At 38.1% G+C, this 17,763-nt stretch overlaps 1 protein-coding gene across 2 annotated transcripts in view; it reads right to left on the reverse strand.

Annotated features, from left to right (window-relative positions):
• CLIP4 (CAP-Gly domain containing linker protein family member 4) overlaps positions 1-17,763 on the reverse strand; it is a 63,794-nt gene that overhangs the window by 22,283 nt on the left and 23,748 nt on the right. For both annotated transcript variants that reach the window (XM_055540608.1, XM_055540607.1), the window contains exons 9-12: positions 14,531-14,671; positions 5,265-5,354; positions 4,113-4,256; positions 625-759 (exon numbers count right to left, since the gene is read on the reverse strand). In XM_055540608.1, the coding sequence (XP_055396583.1) occupies positions 625-759; positions 4,113-4,256; positions 5,265-5,354; positions 14,531-14,671 (510 nt within the window). The remainder of the gene's footprint in view (positions 1-624; positions 760-4,112; positions 4,257-5,264; positions 5,355-14,530; positions 14,672-17,763) is intronic.

Genomic DNA, 17,763 nt, shown 5'->3' on the forward strand with positions numbered 1-17,763 from the left:
CTGCAATGCCACCATGTGTCAACACAGCACATTGCTATTTAAAAATACAAATGCTTTATTCAACTGGCTTCTATTTGAAATTACAATCACCAAAAATGCAAAAGAAAGATTATCTTCACTTAAGGAAACGCAGTATTAAGTTTAGATTGGAATGAATATATAAATACACAAACATGCATCTTTAAGGTCCCAGGGTGCGCAAAACCTTTTTCATCTCCCTTTGAATCTCTTTGTTTGCTTTTCTCTCTAAGCCATTCTGTTAAAAGCTATATGCAATGAACTCATTATCCACTCATTTCAAAGATTGCGCTTAGCACAAATCTAATCCTAAAATGTTTTCTCTGTTATTTAGCACACTTGGCAATCAGTGAGAGTGAAACTGGAGAGTAACAACTGATTTTAACTTTAGACAATTTAAAACACAATTGGCAAGAAAAATTCATAAGAAATAATCAACCTGTGTGAAAAGTCTGCATCCGAATCAACATTTTGCATTTTCTGTGCCAGAGCGACCATCCATAAGAACTATTAATCCAGAACTCTATGTTTTATTTACATGTAAATTCTTAAACCTTTGGTATTCTAAAGAATTCAAGTTGAGCAAAGACTGTACAGGTGAGTTACCTGGAGCGAAGTTTGTTGTCCCAAAGAACTTAATGGCACCAATTCTCTGGCCTGCCACCAACACCCTGTCTCCAATTCGGAGGTCTCCTTCGCAGCGCCCACTATTTGCTACAGATGCTGCTGAGGAATTCAAACCTGCGTGGGGATTGGTTGGGGAAGGGGGTGGGACATGAAGAGAGAGAAAAAACAAAGGGAAACTCAAATACCACATTAGCCAAAAAATTACCATGTATTCTAACCAGTCTAGTTAGTTGGAGGTTTCAATATATGCTGCTTTCTTCCTTACACACAGTTATCTATAGTTGTGTTTCTCAGATGTGAAGGAAAGCTACTCAAATGACATTTGAAGGGTTTCCTGAGATGATCATTGCTCTGAGAACTTACACATGACACCTGGTGAGGCATCAATTTTATCCTGACTTCCTGGGGACACTCTCTACAAGAACAGAGGTCAGCACACCCTTTCTGTAAAGGGCTATGTAGTAAATACTTCAGGCTTTGCAAGCCATGCTACTCTGTCACAACTGTTCAACTTTGCTGTTGTAGCTCAAAAGCAGACAGAGACAAAAAGCACAATGTGTTCCAGTAAAACTTTATTTACAAAAGCAGGTGGTAGGTTGGATTTGGCCCATGGGCTGTAGTCCACCAATCTCTATTCTAGTAAATAGAACAGAGAATCATAATAGTTCAGCAGGACTTGGTGTAAACGATACATACATAAATGTAATTTAAAAGTGGAACTGCTATAAGGTTCCAATTACCCCCAAACTGATTTCCTTATTAGAAACAAAAGCACACACCACCTCCCCTCAGACCTGGATTCAAACCTAAACCCTCAAGTGCCCACTACTGAACATCAGACATTCTAGAGCAACACTACCTAGAAAGCTGCTCAATTATAACAGAGGACAGGTGGACATCTGAGGCTTCTCCCATCAGTCCAAAAAACAGACTGGAAGGCTGTCATCTGAGCAGGGCTAGCGAACCCTCTGTGAGGGTACTGGATACAGGGCAAGTCAGGCTGTGAACAGGGAGAAACTAAAAACATGGCAACAACTGAAGAACACAAACCCAGGGAGAAGGAAGGTCTAGATCAACTATATAACTCAAATATACTAACAAAATAACTAACATTTCCCAAGCACTTCACAGTTTACAAAGTGCTTATCATGAGAATTATAATCATAGACAAGATACAAACTCGGGAATCAATGAAGACATGGTGTTCACAGGGAGTAGGTGGCACACCTGACTTAAAACCCAGACAATGGATTTGTCTGCAGACAATGGATCAAGACAATGAGTTCAACATGGGACACAGCAGGGCCGAGTTCACAGACTTCCTCCCCGACCTCCCCATTCCCCAACCCCTTCTTTCAGCTCCTCTTTCTCTTTAATATTTTGTCCTTAACTTCCAATAATGTCCACTCTCTGCCATCCACACCTCCCCAAATGCAAATCACTCAATCTAAAAAAAAATTTAAGGAAATATTTTTGGGTTTGGAATATGGACTTTCTCTCACATGTGACCCATTCTCTCTCCCTCCCTTCTTAAAAGGACCTCTTTCTTACTCTAACTGATAACTCTTTTCATCTCTATTATTTAAACTTACAAACCCCTCAAATTTATAAAAAGAAAAAAATGTTAATAAGAAGGTACACTAGAACTACTTTATATAAAAGGTAAAAAAGACAATTCCATACCCATACATAAATTTTAAAATCAAGTCACTGTCAAAGCCTAAATTCCAAATGAAGAAGGCCTTAAAATGTAATTAAAATGAGGACCAACAGGATTGCTACATCACTGCATTGTCTCACCTCTGTTCCTCACAGCATTAAAGAGAAACTGGTTTCAGGGGAAGGGGAATATATTCAGAAAATAGATATTCAAGCAAAATTTCCCGGTTTTCCACTTTCAGAGAACTTTTACATTTATTACATCAATGTTACTATTAAGGATTTTTTTTGTTTTTTCCCCCATACAATAAAATATCTTTAAGAAAATCCTGTCCTGAACATTTTTCACAATAAAATACTGATTCAGCACAAGTATTAAAAGTATTAGAAAAAGATTTCTAGTAATTACTATGAGACTTATTAAAAACAAGTTATGTTAAAGTGACCTGATTTCCTTTCTATGTAGTAGGCATATAAAATGAAAGAAAGTGAAAGTCGCTCAGTCGTGTTTGACTCTTTGCGACCCCAATTCCATACAGTACATGGAATTCTCCTGGCCAGAATATGGCGTGGATAGCCTTTCCCTTCTCCAGGGGATCTTCCCAACCCAGATATCAAACCCAGGTCTCCCACATAGCAGGCAGATTCTTTTTACCAGTTGAGCTACCAGGGAAGCCCGTAGGCAAATAAGTGAACTGCAATAAATTCAGTATTCATGTGTTGATTCCAACAATAAAAAGTGTTTTCTATATGTTTACACATAACTGAAGAAATGTGGATTGAATGGGATCATGCAGGCTTCACAGTGAGCTAAACAGGTTATCATTGTCAACCTCTCCTACACAGTTTTAGACAATGACTTGACTAAAAATAGAGAAAGTATGCTTTTTTAAATAAGAAGATAACTCTAAAGTGTGTGAAAAGCTACATGCAAGATGTAAAAAACAAAACTCAGAGGGATAAAAATTCTACCATTAAATTAAATGAAAATAAATGTAAAGTCCTACGTCGAGCCATAAAATGAAGAAACTTAGCTTTCGGCTCTATTTGAGCCAATGATACAGCGTGGTCACCAAAATTGCATGAGCAGCCTCAGGCTGGACTTGTACTAAGAGGCAGAGCTTCAGCTCTCTACCAGCTAGCCGGGAGGCTCCTAAGGACCCTACAGCACGAGGAGGAGCTGAAGGCACATGAGACAGAGGCGGAGTTTAACAACAGCAGAGAAGCGTCAGACAGACCTGTGGGTGCAGCCCAGGTGTGCACCTAGAAACTGCCATCGTGCACCAATACCTGACCCCCAAGCCTCAGTTTCCTCATTCATAAAGTGAAGGTGGTCATGATATTTCATTCATTTTGAGAATTATGTGAAATAAGATACGCAAAATGCCTTTAATAGATATGAAATAATAATGCATATTGACATGTTAATTATTAATATTAGGTTTAGATTAGAAAAGAGATACATAAAGAAAGAGAAGAGATCGTACAGTTTCCAAGTATCTGAGGATCTGTCATAAAGTTCTAAGAGGAACCTTACAGAGGCTGGAGTCCTTAGATACACAAGGAAGAGGAGAAGTAAATCCAGACAAGGGAAAATGGCAGGAGCGTGAGGGGAAAGGCAGAGAGATCCAGGGTGTGCTGACAGAGAGGAGAGGGGTGAGGGCTGGGAGAAAGACAGGAAAGGGGCAAGTAGCTCAATCTGACTGAAGTAAAGGGTTCCTTCTACACGTTTAAAAAGAGCAAATCTACTTACAAACAAACCAAGATAAAAAACACCAAGAAAGCCTGGTTGAAAAAGCCATAGATACCAGCGCTGGCTCTAGACGAGAGAGAAGGGCTTTTGCTCATCGTCTTCCTGTTATCGCCACGTGCATTCAGTCTCTTGGAGAGGCTCTGTTTGTGCTCCAAAGAAGATATAGAGGACGAGCTGCTGATGGATCCAATCAGGGGAACTAAAACAACGGTAAAGGAAAGGAATACATCAAAGGGTGGAAAACAAGCAGTGAACTACTTAGATGCTTGTCCAGGTAAATCCTCCATTCAGCTTCTTCCATTGTGGATTATCTTAGTGTTGAGTTAAATGCCTGATTTCATCAAAATACATTGTAGTTCATACACACAAGATTTTAGAGCCTAAGCAATTTTAAGGATCCAAAGGATCCACACCATAGTATGACAATCTTATATAGAAAAGTGTTGTCATGTAATCAATTTAGACCAATTACCTATTCTAACCACCACTGTCTCTCACCTCTCACTTGAAATGAGTTAGTAGAATCACAACTTATTTATATAAAAAAACACAACTAATCTATTTTTATGGTAACAAAAGCTTAATTTAAAATGTTCTGAGTTAACCTAAAGGCAAGCAGGAATACTTTTGAATTTTCTATTCATGCTCTATTCACCCAGTGATTTGACAGCTAAAGACAACTTAATTTTTTATCTATTTCAAGTTTATTGAGTAATAATTGATAAATATAATTGTATATAAAGTGTACAATATTATGATTAAAAGATATAGTGGAATGATTAACAAGATCAAGATAACACATTGACATCCATCACCTCACATAGTTCATTTTGTGTGTGTGTGAGTGCTGACAATGCTTAACATCTACTCTCAGCAACTTTCAAGTATAAACTGTAACGGTCACTTTAAATAATTCTATCAAGCCATCTACACTGTGGAATTTCACTTTATTCTCTGCATCTAGTCCTGTAATTCACTACATATATGTAAGAATCACAACACAGGAATTTATACAAAAAATATATATGTGTGTGTGTGTGCACTTTATTATGAGATGTTTAGGGGATTTTCAAGTATAAATTTTTACTGTACTGAGTCTTCCCTTACAAACTTTAAAATTTAGCCTCATATAAGCTATATCACTACATTGTTTTAAAGTTCCATCAGTACATTAAATTTTAAGAATAGAAGTTGTAAATTATATTACCATCTTTCTCTGCTCCAGTTTTCAACTCTTCACCAGGAGGCAATGAGAGTGTTGATTCTGAAGCACTATCTTTTTTTGATGTCATTAATCCTAGAACACAGAAACAAAACACATTCAGCAGGAAAGAATTTTAATGTTAAACATAAATATGGATTCACTTTTAAAAGTACAGACAATCCTCACTGAAATCTTCTCTACTTCTGAGAACACACTGGATAATAAATTCACAGACATCAGGGGCCAGTATTTTATTAAGGGGAAAGGAAAGAATGTATTCCTAGCCCATCTGAAAACCCCAATCAATTTCCCCAAATATCACTAAACTATCTTTTAAACTTATTTTAAAATCCACTTAGGAATTCTACATAATATAAAGCATTTAAAACACAGCTATCTAACCATCTGATACTTAGTACACTCCTTAGTACTTGCAGGTAAAACAAACTTAACATGCCTACGACAGCTGCACACTTACTAAGATCTGCACACAACTCATGACTTCACTGGTGTGTGCACGCAAATTCACTGGGGCAGACTGCCTATTCAGATAGTGGATTTGTGGTAAAAAAATTTTTTTGCAAATCATTATAGAAGCTTTTCATTGAAGTGGAAGTCAGATATTAAGAAACCCTGTACTCTCTGTCACTGGTATTCTGAAAATGACTACCTGACTCTCATCTACACTCAACTCCCACCAAAAAAAAAAAAAAAAATGCAGTTTAAAAAAGAACAAGCTCATGAATAATAATCTACTTTATTAAGACTTCTGTTTTAATTCTACAGAACGAAACCATTTAAATAAGAAACCTAAGGAATGACATCCAGTTTTGAATTCCATCTAGAATCCATTCCAATTCTACTTGCTCACGAAGAATTTTGGGTGGAGAACTGAGCTTGGCACTCTGAGCATCACAAACAAAGCAAGCCATAGTCTCAGTCCTAAAGAAAGACCTTTTCAATTTGGCATGGCAGAAAGACATGAATAATCAAAATACAAGGACATGTTTGATACAAGCCCTAGCATTGAGGGAGGAGACAATAATCATTGCTATAAAGATAAATTAACACCTCATCAAGAACATCACATTCCAATACACGTCTTGAGAGACAGGTCGGATTTCTTGCAGAGAATACTGGAGGTATGGTCAGAAACAACTAGGGTAGGCATTATGGACAGACAAAGAGAAAATAAAGAAAGACAGGGTCAGAGAAGAATAAGTGGATTGGGTGGAATGGAGTGGACTTTGAGGGGACGCAGGAGAAGCAAACTGGATGGATGGGTCGCATTACAATCTTAGAGGGTGACAGGGCTGGCGCTCTTCAGTAAGAAACAAGCCTCTGATGGACTGTGGAAAGGAGGGCTGGAGTGACCACTCACAGGCAGATAATGTCAACCGGACAGCAAAGTCTAGGAGGAACCAAAAGGAGGAGAGACAGGAAGCAGAGGCCGGAGTGAGGGCCAGAACTACAACTGCAGACCCTGGATGGACGGGTTGGGAAGAGAGACTTTGTGAAGGCAACCCACAGAGTAAATTTCTTATTTTCAGTTATATTTGTCAGTCCTAAAATAGCCATTTGAGTCTTTCCTTTTATTTGAATTGTTAGAGATAACTGGAGATTCACATGCAGTTGTGAAAAACGATACTGGGCAATGTCTCACACGCTTTGCCCAGTTTCCCCCAAAGGTGACATTTTACAAAACTATAGCACAAAATCACAACCAGGATACTGACACTGCTACAATCCACCAAGCTCAGATTACCTCAGTGCTACTTGTGCTCCTGTGTGTGCTCGTGTGTGTGTGTGTGCACATGCGTTATTTGGTTCTTCCTTTTATCTTCATGCCTCTGCTGAAATCTTCCATTTGTCTCAAGAGGGTTCACCCTTAATTCTTAGAAGGTTACGATATATTCTTTGAAAACCTGATAATTGTTCATCTCAGGGTTGGCATCTTTGATTGCCTTTTTCCTTCAGAGCTGTCGAGATTTTCCCAGTTTTTCATATTTAGAACAACTTTTCATTGTATCCTGTACATTATAAACATTATTTTATAGGACTCTGGGTCTTGTTTAAAATTCTATGGAGAATGTGGATTGTTTTGTTCTGCTCTGTTTTCGCAGACACTGGACAGTCAGCAGGCAGTTAGGTTCAGGCTGGCAATTCCTATCCACCTTCTGTGACTATGGTACCAATGTCAGTTTGGTTCCCAAAGCCTCTTTGATCTGGCTTGTGTGTTGTGCCACCCAGTAGGCAGCCTGAGATCTGAGTGGAGGTCTGTGCAGACCAAAGCCTGTAGTCAGATGCATGTACACACAGCTTGGCAGTAAGCTCCCCCATTCTGAGAGCACTTTCTTGAGCTCCCTCCTTACATGGTCTCCAGAAGCACCCTCCTCCTGATAGTCTGGATAGAATGCCTAGGCTTTCGTTGCTCTGCTCTGTCATACAATCTCTTGAGAGCCAAGCAGTGAGAAAAAAGAAGAAAAGCTAATGGGGACTCCATCCACATTCTCAGGACCACAGTTTCTCTTGCCAAAAAAAAAAGGGTTCCCTCCCTTGGGGGTTTTAGGTGCCTGGCCATCCGCTGCTGCTACTACAACATGCGGGATTGCTTAGGGACTAGGGTGTGAAAGAACCAAAGAGATTTTTTTTAAAGCAATTGAAAAGGAAAACAGGGATTTCCTCCACTTTGTCTAGTAGGAGATTCCTCTTCCTGCTCCTCAGCCCTCTAAGAGGGCTCCTCTTTGAGCTTTCCTTCCATATCTGCTGTGTACTTCTGGGCTCACATTAAAAGGATACCATTTACAGAGAATCAAAAAGTACAAAGTACCTAAGAATAGAACTAACAAGTGCAAAATATACAGAAAATCATAAAATTTTACTGAGACTTTTTTAATGATCCAATTAAATAAAGTGATATCCCAAGCTTATAATTAAAAGACTGAATATCAAAGTCATTTCTCAAATTGATTTTAGGCTTAAATGCAATACCAATTAAAATTTCAACAGATAATTTTTTATTTTTTGACACTAAAAATATCATTAACATAACTTGTTAATTCATTTGTCCAGAAGGTAATTTTCTGTTGAGGAGCAAAATAACTCTTGATTTTTGGACAAGCACTTTTGAGATATAATTCCAGTTTATAGTTGCAAACTAATATTCTCTTACCCTGGGGATATATTTATCATCTTATTTATTTATTTCTCCTTTTTATTTTTTTAACTGAAGTATAGCTACATAAATTATTTATTAGCTTCAGGTGTACAACACTTATATATATGACATTATGAATCAGTTGCCACAAGAAGTCTAGTTACCATCTGTCACTACAGAATTGTAACAGCATCATTGTCCTTATGCTATGCACTACATCCCCGTGACTTATTTTTTAACTACAATTTTGTGCCTCTTAATTCCCTTTTTCCTAGTGCCCCACCCCTCTCCCAACAGATTTTTCTTTAAAGAAACATAACAGCTTATTCTATTAAGCAAGAGAGTTCCAGAAAAACATCTATTTCTGCTTTATTAACTATGCCAAAGCTTTTGACTGTGTGGATCACAACAAACTGTGGAAAATTCTGAAAGAGATGGGAATACCAGACAACCTGACCTGCCTCTTGAGAAATCTGTATGCAGGTCAGGAAGCAACAGTTAGAACTGGATGTGAAACAACAGACCGGTTCCAAATAGGAAAAGGAGTACATCAAGGCTGTATATTGTCACCCTGCTTATTTAACTTATATGCAGAGTACATCATGAGAAATGCTGAGCTGGATGAAGCACAAGCTGGAATTAAAATTGCCGGGAGAAATATCAATAACCTCAGATTTGCAGATGACACCACCCTTATGGCAGAAAGCAAAGAAGAACTAAAGAACCTCTTGATGAAAGTGAAAGAGGAGAGTGAAAAAGTTGGCTTCAAGCTCAACATTTAGAAAACTAAGATCATGGCATCCGGTCCCATCGCTTCATGGCAAATAGATGGGGAAACAGGGGAAACAGTGACTGACTTTATTTTTGGAGCTCCAAAATCACAGCAGATGGTGACTGCAGCCATGAAATTAAAAGACGCTTACTTCTTGGAAGGAAAGTATGATCAACCTAGACAGCATATTAAAAAATAGAGACATTACTTTTCCAACAAAAGTCCGTCTAGTCAAGGCTATGGTTTTTTTCAGTAGTCATGTATGGATGTGAGAGTCAGACTATAAAGAAAGCTGAGCGCCGAAGAATTGATGCTTTTGAACTGTGGTGTTGGAGAAGACTCTTGAGAGTCCCTTGGACTGCAAGGAGATCCAACCAGTCCATCCTAAAGGAGATCAGTCCTGAGTGTTCACTGGAAGGACTAATGTTGAAGCTGAAACTCCAATACTTTGGCCACCTGATGCAAAGAACTGACTCATCTGAAAAGATCCTGTTGCTGGGAAAGATTGAAGGCGGGCGGAGAAGGGGACGACAGAGGATGAGATGGCTGGATGGCAACACCGACTCAATGGACATGAGTTTGAGTAAACTCCGGGAATTGGTGATGGACAGGGAGGCCTGGTATGCCACAATCCATGGGGTCACAAAGAGTCAGACACAACTGAGCAACTGAACTGAACTGAATAGCTTATTCTAAAGTTTATATGGAAGTTCGATTTATAAAAAGGCCAGTAATCCGAAATCTTCCAACAAGCAAAAGCCCAGGACCAGATAGCTTCACAGCTGAATTCTACCAAAAATTTAGAGAAGAGCTAACACCTATCCTACTCAAACTCTTCCAGAAAATTTCAGAGGAAGGTAAACTTCCAGTGTCATTCTATGAGGCCACCGTCACCCTAAGACCAAAATCTGACAAAGATACCATGGGAAAAAAAAAAAAAAAACTATAGGCCAATATTACTGATGAACATAGATGCAAAAATCCTTAACAAAATTATAGCAAACGGAATCGAACAACATATTAAAAAGATCATACATCATGACCAAGTGGGCTTTATCCCAGGGATGCAAGGATTCTTCAATATCCGCAAATCAATCAATGTAATACACATTAACAAATTGAAAAATAAAAACCATATGATTATCTCAATAGATGCAGAGAAAGCCTTTGACAAAATCCAACATCCATTTATGATAAAAACCCTCCAGAAAGCAGGAATAGAAGGAACATACCTCAACATAATAAAAGTTATATATGACAAACCCACAGCAAACATTATCCTCAATGGTGAAACACTAAAAGCACTTCCCCTAAAGTCAGAAACAAGACAAGGATGCCCACTCTCACCACTACTATTCAACATAGTTTTGGAAGTTTTGGCCACAGCATTCAGAGCAGAAAAAGAAATAAAAGGAATCCAGATTGGAAAATAAGAAGTAAAACTCTCACTGTTTGCAGATGACATGATTCTCTACATAGAAAACCCTAAAGACTCCACCAGAAAATTACTAGAGCTAATCAATGAATATAGTAAAGTTGCAGGATATAAAATCAACACACAGAAATCCCTTGCACTCCTATACACTAACAATGAGAAAACAGAAAGAGAAATTAAGGAAACAATTCCATTCACCATTGCAACGAAAAGAATAAAATACTTAGGAATATATCTACCTAAAGAAATAAAAGACCTATATATAGAAAACTATAAAACACTGAAGTAAGCCAGAAAGAAAAACACCAATACAGTATACTAACGCATATATATGGGATTTAGAAAGATGGTAACAATAACCCTGTGTACGAGACAGCAAAAGAGACACTGATGTATAGAACAGTCTTATGGACTCTGTGGGAGAGGGAGAGGGTGGGAAGATTTGGGAGAATGGCATTGAAACATGTATAATATCATGTATGAAACGAGTCGCCAGTCCAGGTTCGATGCACGATACTGGATGCTTGGGGCTGGTGCACTGGGACGACCCAGAGGGATGGTATGGGGAGGGAGGAGGGAGGAGAGTTCAGGATGGGGAACACATGTATACCTGTGGTGGATTCATTTCGATATTTGGCAAAACTAATACAATATTGTAAAGTTTAAAAATAAAATAAAATTTTAAAAAAAGACATAAACAGATACTTAAAAAAAAAAACATTGTATGAACACTGATAAAAAGACATCTGAATTAAAAAAACACTGGTGAAAGAAATCAAAGAGGACACACATAGATGGAGAAATATACTGTGTTCATGGATCAGAAGAATCAATATAGTGAAGATGAGTATACTAGCCAAAGCAATCTATAGGTTCAGTGCAATCCCTCTCAAGCTACCAATGGTATTTTTCAGAGAACTAGAACAAATAATTTCACAATTTGTATGGAAATACAAAAAACCTCAAACAGCCAAAGCAATCTTGAGAAAGAAGAATGGAACTGGAGGAATCAACCTGCTTGACTTCAGGCTCTACTACAAAGCCACAGTCATCAAGACAGTATGGTACTGGCACAAAGACAGAAATATAGATCAATGGAACAAAATAGAAAGCCCAGAGATAAATCCATGCACCTATGGACACCTTATCTTTGACAAAGGAGGCAAGAATATACAATGGAGAAGACAATCTCTTTAACAAGTGGTGCTGGGAAAACTGGTCAACCACTTGTAAAAGAGTGAAACTAGATCACTTTCTAACACCATACACAAAAATAAACTCAAAATGGATTAAAGATCTAAACATAAGACCAGAAACTATAAAACTCCTAGAGGAAAACAGGCAAAACACTCTCCGACATAAATCACAGCAGAATCCTCTATGACCCACCTCCCAGAATATTGGAAATAAAAGCAAATATAAACAAATGGGACCTAATTAAAATTAAAAGCTTCTGCACAACAAAGGAAACTATAAACAAGGTGAAAAGACAGCCTTCAGAATGGGAGAAGATAATAGCAAATGAAGCAACTGACAAACAACTCATCTCAAAAATATACAAGCAACTCCTGCGGCTCAATTCCAGAAAAATAAACAACCCAATCAAAAAGTGGGCCAAAGAACTAAACAGACATTTCTCCAAAGAAGACATACAGACAGCTAACAAACATATGAAAAGATGCTCAACATCACTCATTATCAGAGAAATGCAAATCAAAACCACAATGAGGTACCATTTCACGTCAGTCAGAATGGCTGCTATCCAAAAGTCTACAAGCAATAAATGCTGGAGAGGGTGTGGAGAAAAGGGAACCCTCTTACACTGTTGGTGGGAATGCAAACTAGTACAGCCACTATGGAGAACAGTGTGGCGATTCCTTAAAAAACTGGAAATAGAATTGTCATATGACCCAGCAATCCCACTGCTGGGCATACACACCAAGGAAACCAGAATTGAAAGAGACACATGTACCCCAATGTTCATCGCAGCACTGTTTATAATAGCCAGGACATGGAAGCAACCTAGATGTCCATCAGCAGACGAATGGATAAGAAAGCTGTGGTACATATACACAATGGAATATTACTCAGCCATTAAAAAGAATACATTTGAATCAGTTCTAATGAGGTGGATGAAACTGGAGCCTATTATACAGAGTGAAGTAAGCCAGAAAGAAAAGCACCAATACAGTATACTAACACATATATTTGGAATTTAGAAAGATGGTAATGATAACCCTGTATGCAAGACAGCAAAAGAGACACATGTATAGAACAGTCTTTTAGACTCTGTGGGAGACAGCGAGGGCAGGATGATATGGGAGAATGGCATTGAAACATGTAAATTATCACATGTGAAACGAATCGCCAGTCCAGGTTCAATGCATGATACAGGGTGCTCGGGTCTGGTGCACTGGGATAACCCAGAGGGATGGGATGGGGAGGGAGATGGGAGGAGGGTTCAGGATGGGGAAAACATGTACACCCATGGCAGATTCATGTCAACGTATGGCAAAACCAATACAATATTGTAAAGTTAAAAAATAAATTAATTTAAAAAAATAATAAAAAAATAAAAAAGGCCAAACAGGTAGGACACTGTTCAAGAAAATAGAGGAGGCTTTCCTCTAATGGAAATCAAGATTTTTTTTAAAAAACCTATAGTAATCATGAAGTGCAGGACTGACACAGGGATATTCAAATAAGTCAACGGAACAGAGTAGAAAGGGCAACCCAATTCCTGGACACACTCCTTTATTCATGGTAGAGAGCCCTCCTGCTTCAGCTATTGATGGGTTCAGTTCAGTTCAGTTTAGTTGCTCAGTCGTGTCCGACTCTTTGCTAACCCATGGACTGTAGACTACCAGGCTCCTCTGTCCATGGGGTTTTCCAGGCAAGAGTACTAGAGTGGGGTGCCATTTCCTTCTCCAGGGGATCTTCCCAACCCAGGGATTGAATCTGGGTCTCCCACATTGCAGGCAGACACTATACCATCTGAGTCACCAGGGAAGCCACAGTGAATATGAAAGTACAAAATACTCTCACAGTCCATTTAAAGTTTAAGATTTTGCCAACAGAATAAAAGATCTTCATGGATAAGGCAATCAGAGGACAAAACCCAAGCTAACAAATAGCAACTAGGCATTGTGGATAAGAATGAAGAGATCAAAGAGACCTGGGTCATCACGGGGTCCTCACGGAGAAACAGGATGTGAGTAAGGAGGTACACAAAGACACGGACCTCCGGGAGAAGTCAAACATTGCAGAGAAACAGCTTGGGACAAGTATGAAGGGAAGAGCCAGAACAATATATACAAAAGACAGTGAGACATGATCAACCACAGCTCAACTGCAAAACAGTAAGACCCTCCATCAGCAAAAGGTCTCTGACAGCCAGTTTCAAAAGTCATGACTTTCTCTGATTAAAAAAAAACTCAGTCGGGGACTTCCTGGTGGTCCAGTGGTTAGGACTTTGCCTTCCCTGGTCAAGGAGCTAAGATCACTCATACCTCCCAGCCAAAAAATCCAAAACATAAAAACAGTAGCAATATTGTAACAAATTCAATAAAGACTTTTTAAAAATGGTCCACATCAAAAAAAAAAAATCTTTAAAAAGTCACTAAAATTCTTAAATAGGTGAGAAACATAAAGCTGGTTGTGTTGCATAAATATTTATCAGAGGTATAAAGTCTAGCTTTGAGGTTAGATAAAAGTATGGAGATAGCTGGGGGAAAGGGAAGGAACATATCTGAAATACTCTTGTTAGGAATTAAAATCATAAACCAAGTACATTGCAGGCAATAAATTCAGGTTTCACAGGTAGCTAAACAAAAAGTCTGAAGCAATATAAGGTATCCCATAGATTAAAATTCAAACAAGATATCTAACATTCTGGTTTGACCTACCAGTATTTACTTTTGATGTTACATGAGCTACATCAATTTTCTGGGACCTGATGAGAGGTCCAGCTTTTGTAGAAGGAGTGTGTGCTATATTCTTCCTTCGATCTTTTGCTTTACTTATCTTTGAAAGAGGTGCAAAAATACCTAAGAGAGAAGGCAGAATTTTAATATTAAACAATTGAAAGCATTTCAAATAAAGGGACAAGTACAACCATTCAGTAGCAAAACATCTTTAAGTTCTTTTTGAGTGTCTACTAGGTGTCCTTGTCATGAGAGAGAGAGAAAAAAGTAAGAATCAGTACTTGCCCTCAGAGAGGTTACAATCTAGTTGTCAAGACTAACAACATACACAGTAATTCAAGAAGCACATAACATAATCAGGCACTAAGTGAAACTAAAGAGGAATGAGTAGAAGTAATAATTATACTTTTACACATTATAATTGCTTCTAAGTACCAGCAAATAATAATGTACTATATATGCAGTGGTCCCCAGCCTCTCTGGCACTAGGGACCAGTTGTGTGGAAGACAATTTCCCACGGACTGGGGTGGGAGGGATGGTTCAGGATGATTCAATTGCATTACATTTAGTGTGCACTTTATTTCTGTTTTTATTACATCAGCTCCACCTCACATCAGCAGGCGTTAGATTCTGGAGGCTGGGGACCCCTGCTATACAGTATAAAAACTATTCTTTCATGTCACTTTCTCTATAGCTCCTTAGGACATATTTTTTCCCATATTATAACTTTTTATGTCCATGTTTTATCTCCTTTCCAGACTTTAAAAGCAAAATTCAAGATTACTCATCTCTGCATTCCCCCAATGTACCTAATTATAGTGCCTGACACATAGTAGGGATATAAAATACTTTTGAATACAAAATATAATCTTCCCCAAAGGCTTATCCCTCAACATCTGAAAATCAGAAACAATACAGTGTGTGTTGGGAGGAGAGGCATGTGGGGAGGGGGGAGGGGGCAGCCTCTCTGCTGCAGCTGAGAGTATAAAATTCCATTAAAAAAGAAGTTTATCTGGGCATAAAATTCCAGTATATATAAACAGGCAGACATTAGAAACAGTGAATATGAACTGTAAATACCAAGATTATTTGGCTAAGACATTTAAGAAGAAAAAATAAAGTCATAATATGTGTACGATACATTTCCATTCAGTGTTTACACCTAAACTAACAAAGATACATTATGACCAAAATGTAATACATTAAAACAACTTGTTTTAAAATAGGTTTTTAAGGACAACAAAAAGTGAGTGCTCTATTTATAGTTAACAAGTGAAAACTATACTGCTTTTCTGCTAATCTTGACATTCTTTCCTCCCTTGGATTCTACAGTACTTCCTTCTGATCTTCCCAGATCTTTTGACTTCTCCACAATGTTTTTTCTCTTTTGTCTCCTGACTATCAGATTTTTCTTTGACCTTCTATTCTCTTCTCTAAATTATTTTCCTTGCCAAATACACACACATTCTCAAGTCATGGGTTTGAAGAAATAAATTATTTTATACTGTAAGATGTACATTTGTAAAATCTTACTGGAAGACAAGAATTCTGCCCTAATTTACTTTATGATACTAACTATAAGGAAATACTCCTATTTAAGAGGTGTGAACAAGGTTGCTGCTGCTGCTGCTAAGTCGCGTCAGTCGTGTCCGACTCTGTGCGACCCCACAGACGGCAGCTCATCAGGCTCCCCCGTCCCTGGGATTCTCCAGGCAAGAACACTGGAGTGGGTTGCCATTTCCTTCTCCGATGGATGAAAGTGAAAAGTGAAAGTGAAGTTGCTCAGTCGTGTCAGACTCTTCGCGACCCCATGGACTGCAGCCCACCAGGCTCCTCTGTCCATGGGATTTTCCAGGCAAGAGTACTGGAGTGGGGTGCCATTGCCTTCTCCGGTGAACAAGGTTACACATGTATATTATAAGGAGAAGATAGATTTCAAGAATAAAAGCAATTTCTAGTTTTCTACTATGACCCAATCACAATTTTGGAAATTATAAGAAAATAATCCAAATTGGAGGAAAAGACTGTGTACCTGAATATGCCAACAGTGCAATATTATAAGAGAAAACAATTATTTGGCAATAGAAGGAATGAATCAACTATATCTATGAACTATTACATCACCATTAACAACTAGAATAATAAAGATTACGTAGAAATACAGAAAAATATGAAAAGCAAATTCAAGAAAACAAAAATTGAACTGTAAGTTTGACTGCATTATGATTATCTGTGAGAAGTTATATGTGTGGATATAGGAAGGACTGAAAAAATCAAAAACCAAAACATATTTATCAGTGCAGACTATGAATTATTTTCCAAATTTGTTTGTGTCACTAAAGTCACAATAACATTGTTCAATGAACAATGAACAACTGTTCAATGAATGAACTATATAGTTCTCATCCTCCTTGCTTTTTTTAATTAACTAAATCATTTGAGAGAAGCAAAACTAAATTTAAAGCAATGACTGGATACAATCAAAGTCCAAAGTGTGTGCCATATACATGCTAACCTTCCTGTTTAGAATCTCATGCTAATCAAAACAGTGATGGGATTCTCCTCAGATCCTCACATATAATTATAAGGCTTAACTAAAAATAAACATCTAAGGAAGAATTATTTTTAAACAGAAGAGTAATGAATTTCTAGATAAACATAACCCATTTTGTTTACCCACAATTTCTCCTAAAACTCCACTACAATTTTAATAAGAAATAAAAACATAAACACTAAAGAAAAAATAAAATTAAAAAAAAAAGAGAAAAAACACTAAAGCTTCCAAAGAAGTTTCCAAAAATAGGGAAAAGGAAAAAGCAGAAGACTCTGAAACTTATAAACAGCAACATGGAATCTCAAGATAAGAGCTGGCAAAGTACTGCCCAAGAGCCAGGTCCTCCCTGCCGCCTACTTCTGTAATGTTCTGTTGGAACACAGCCACACCCATTTGTTTACATATTGTCTACGCCTGCTTATTCACTACAATAGGAGAGCTGAAGAGTTGCAACAAGAGACTGTATGACCCATCAGTTCAGTTCACTCGTGTCAAACTCTATGTGACCCCCATGGACTGCAGCATACCAGGCCTCCCTGTCCATCACCAACTCCCGGAGCTTGCTCAAACTCATGTCTATCCAATCAGTGATACCTTCCAACCATCTCATCCTCTCTCGTCCCCTTCTCCTGCCTTCAATCTTTCCCAGCATCAGGGTCT

The sequence above is a fragment of the Bubalus kerabau genome, chromosome 11 (genome assembly GCF_029407905.1).
Source record: "Bubalus kerabau isolate K-KA32 ecotype Philippines breed swamp buffalo chromosome 11, PCC_UOA_SB_1v2, whole genome shotgun sequence".
Lineage (NCBI taxonomy): Eukaryota > Metazoa > Chordata > Mammalia > Artiodactyla > Bovidae > Bubalus > Bubalus kerabau.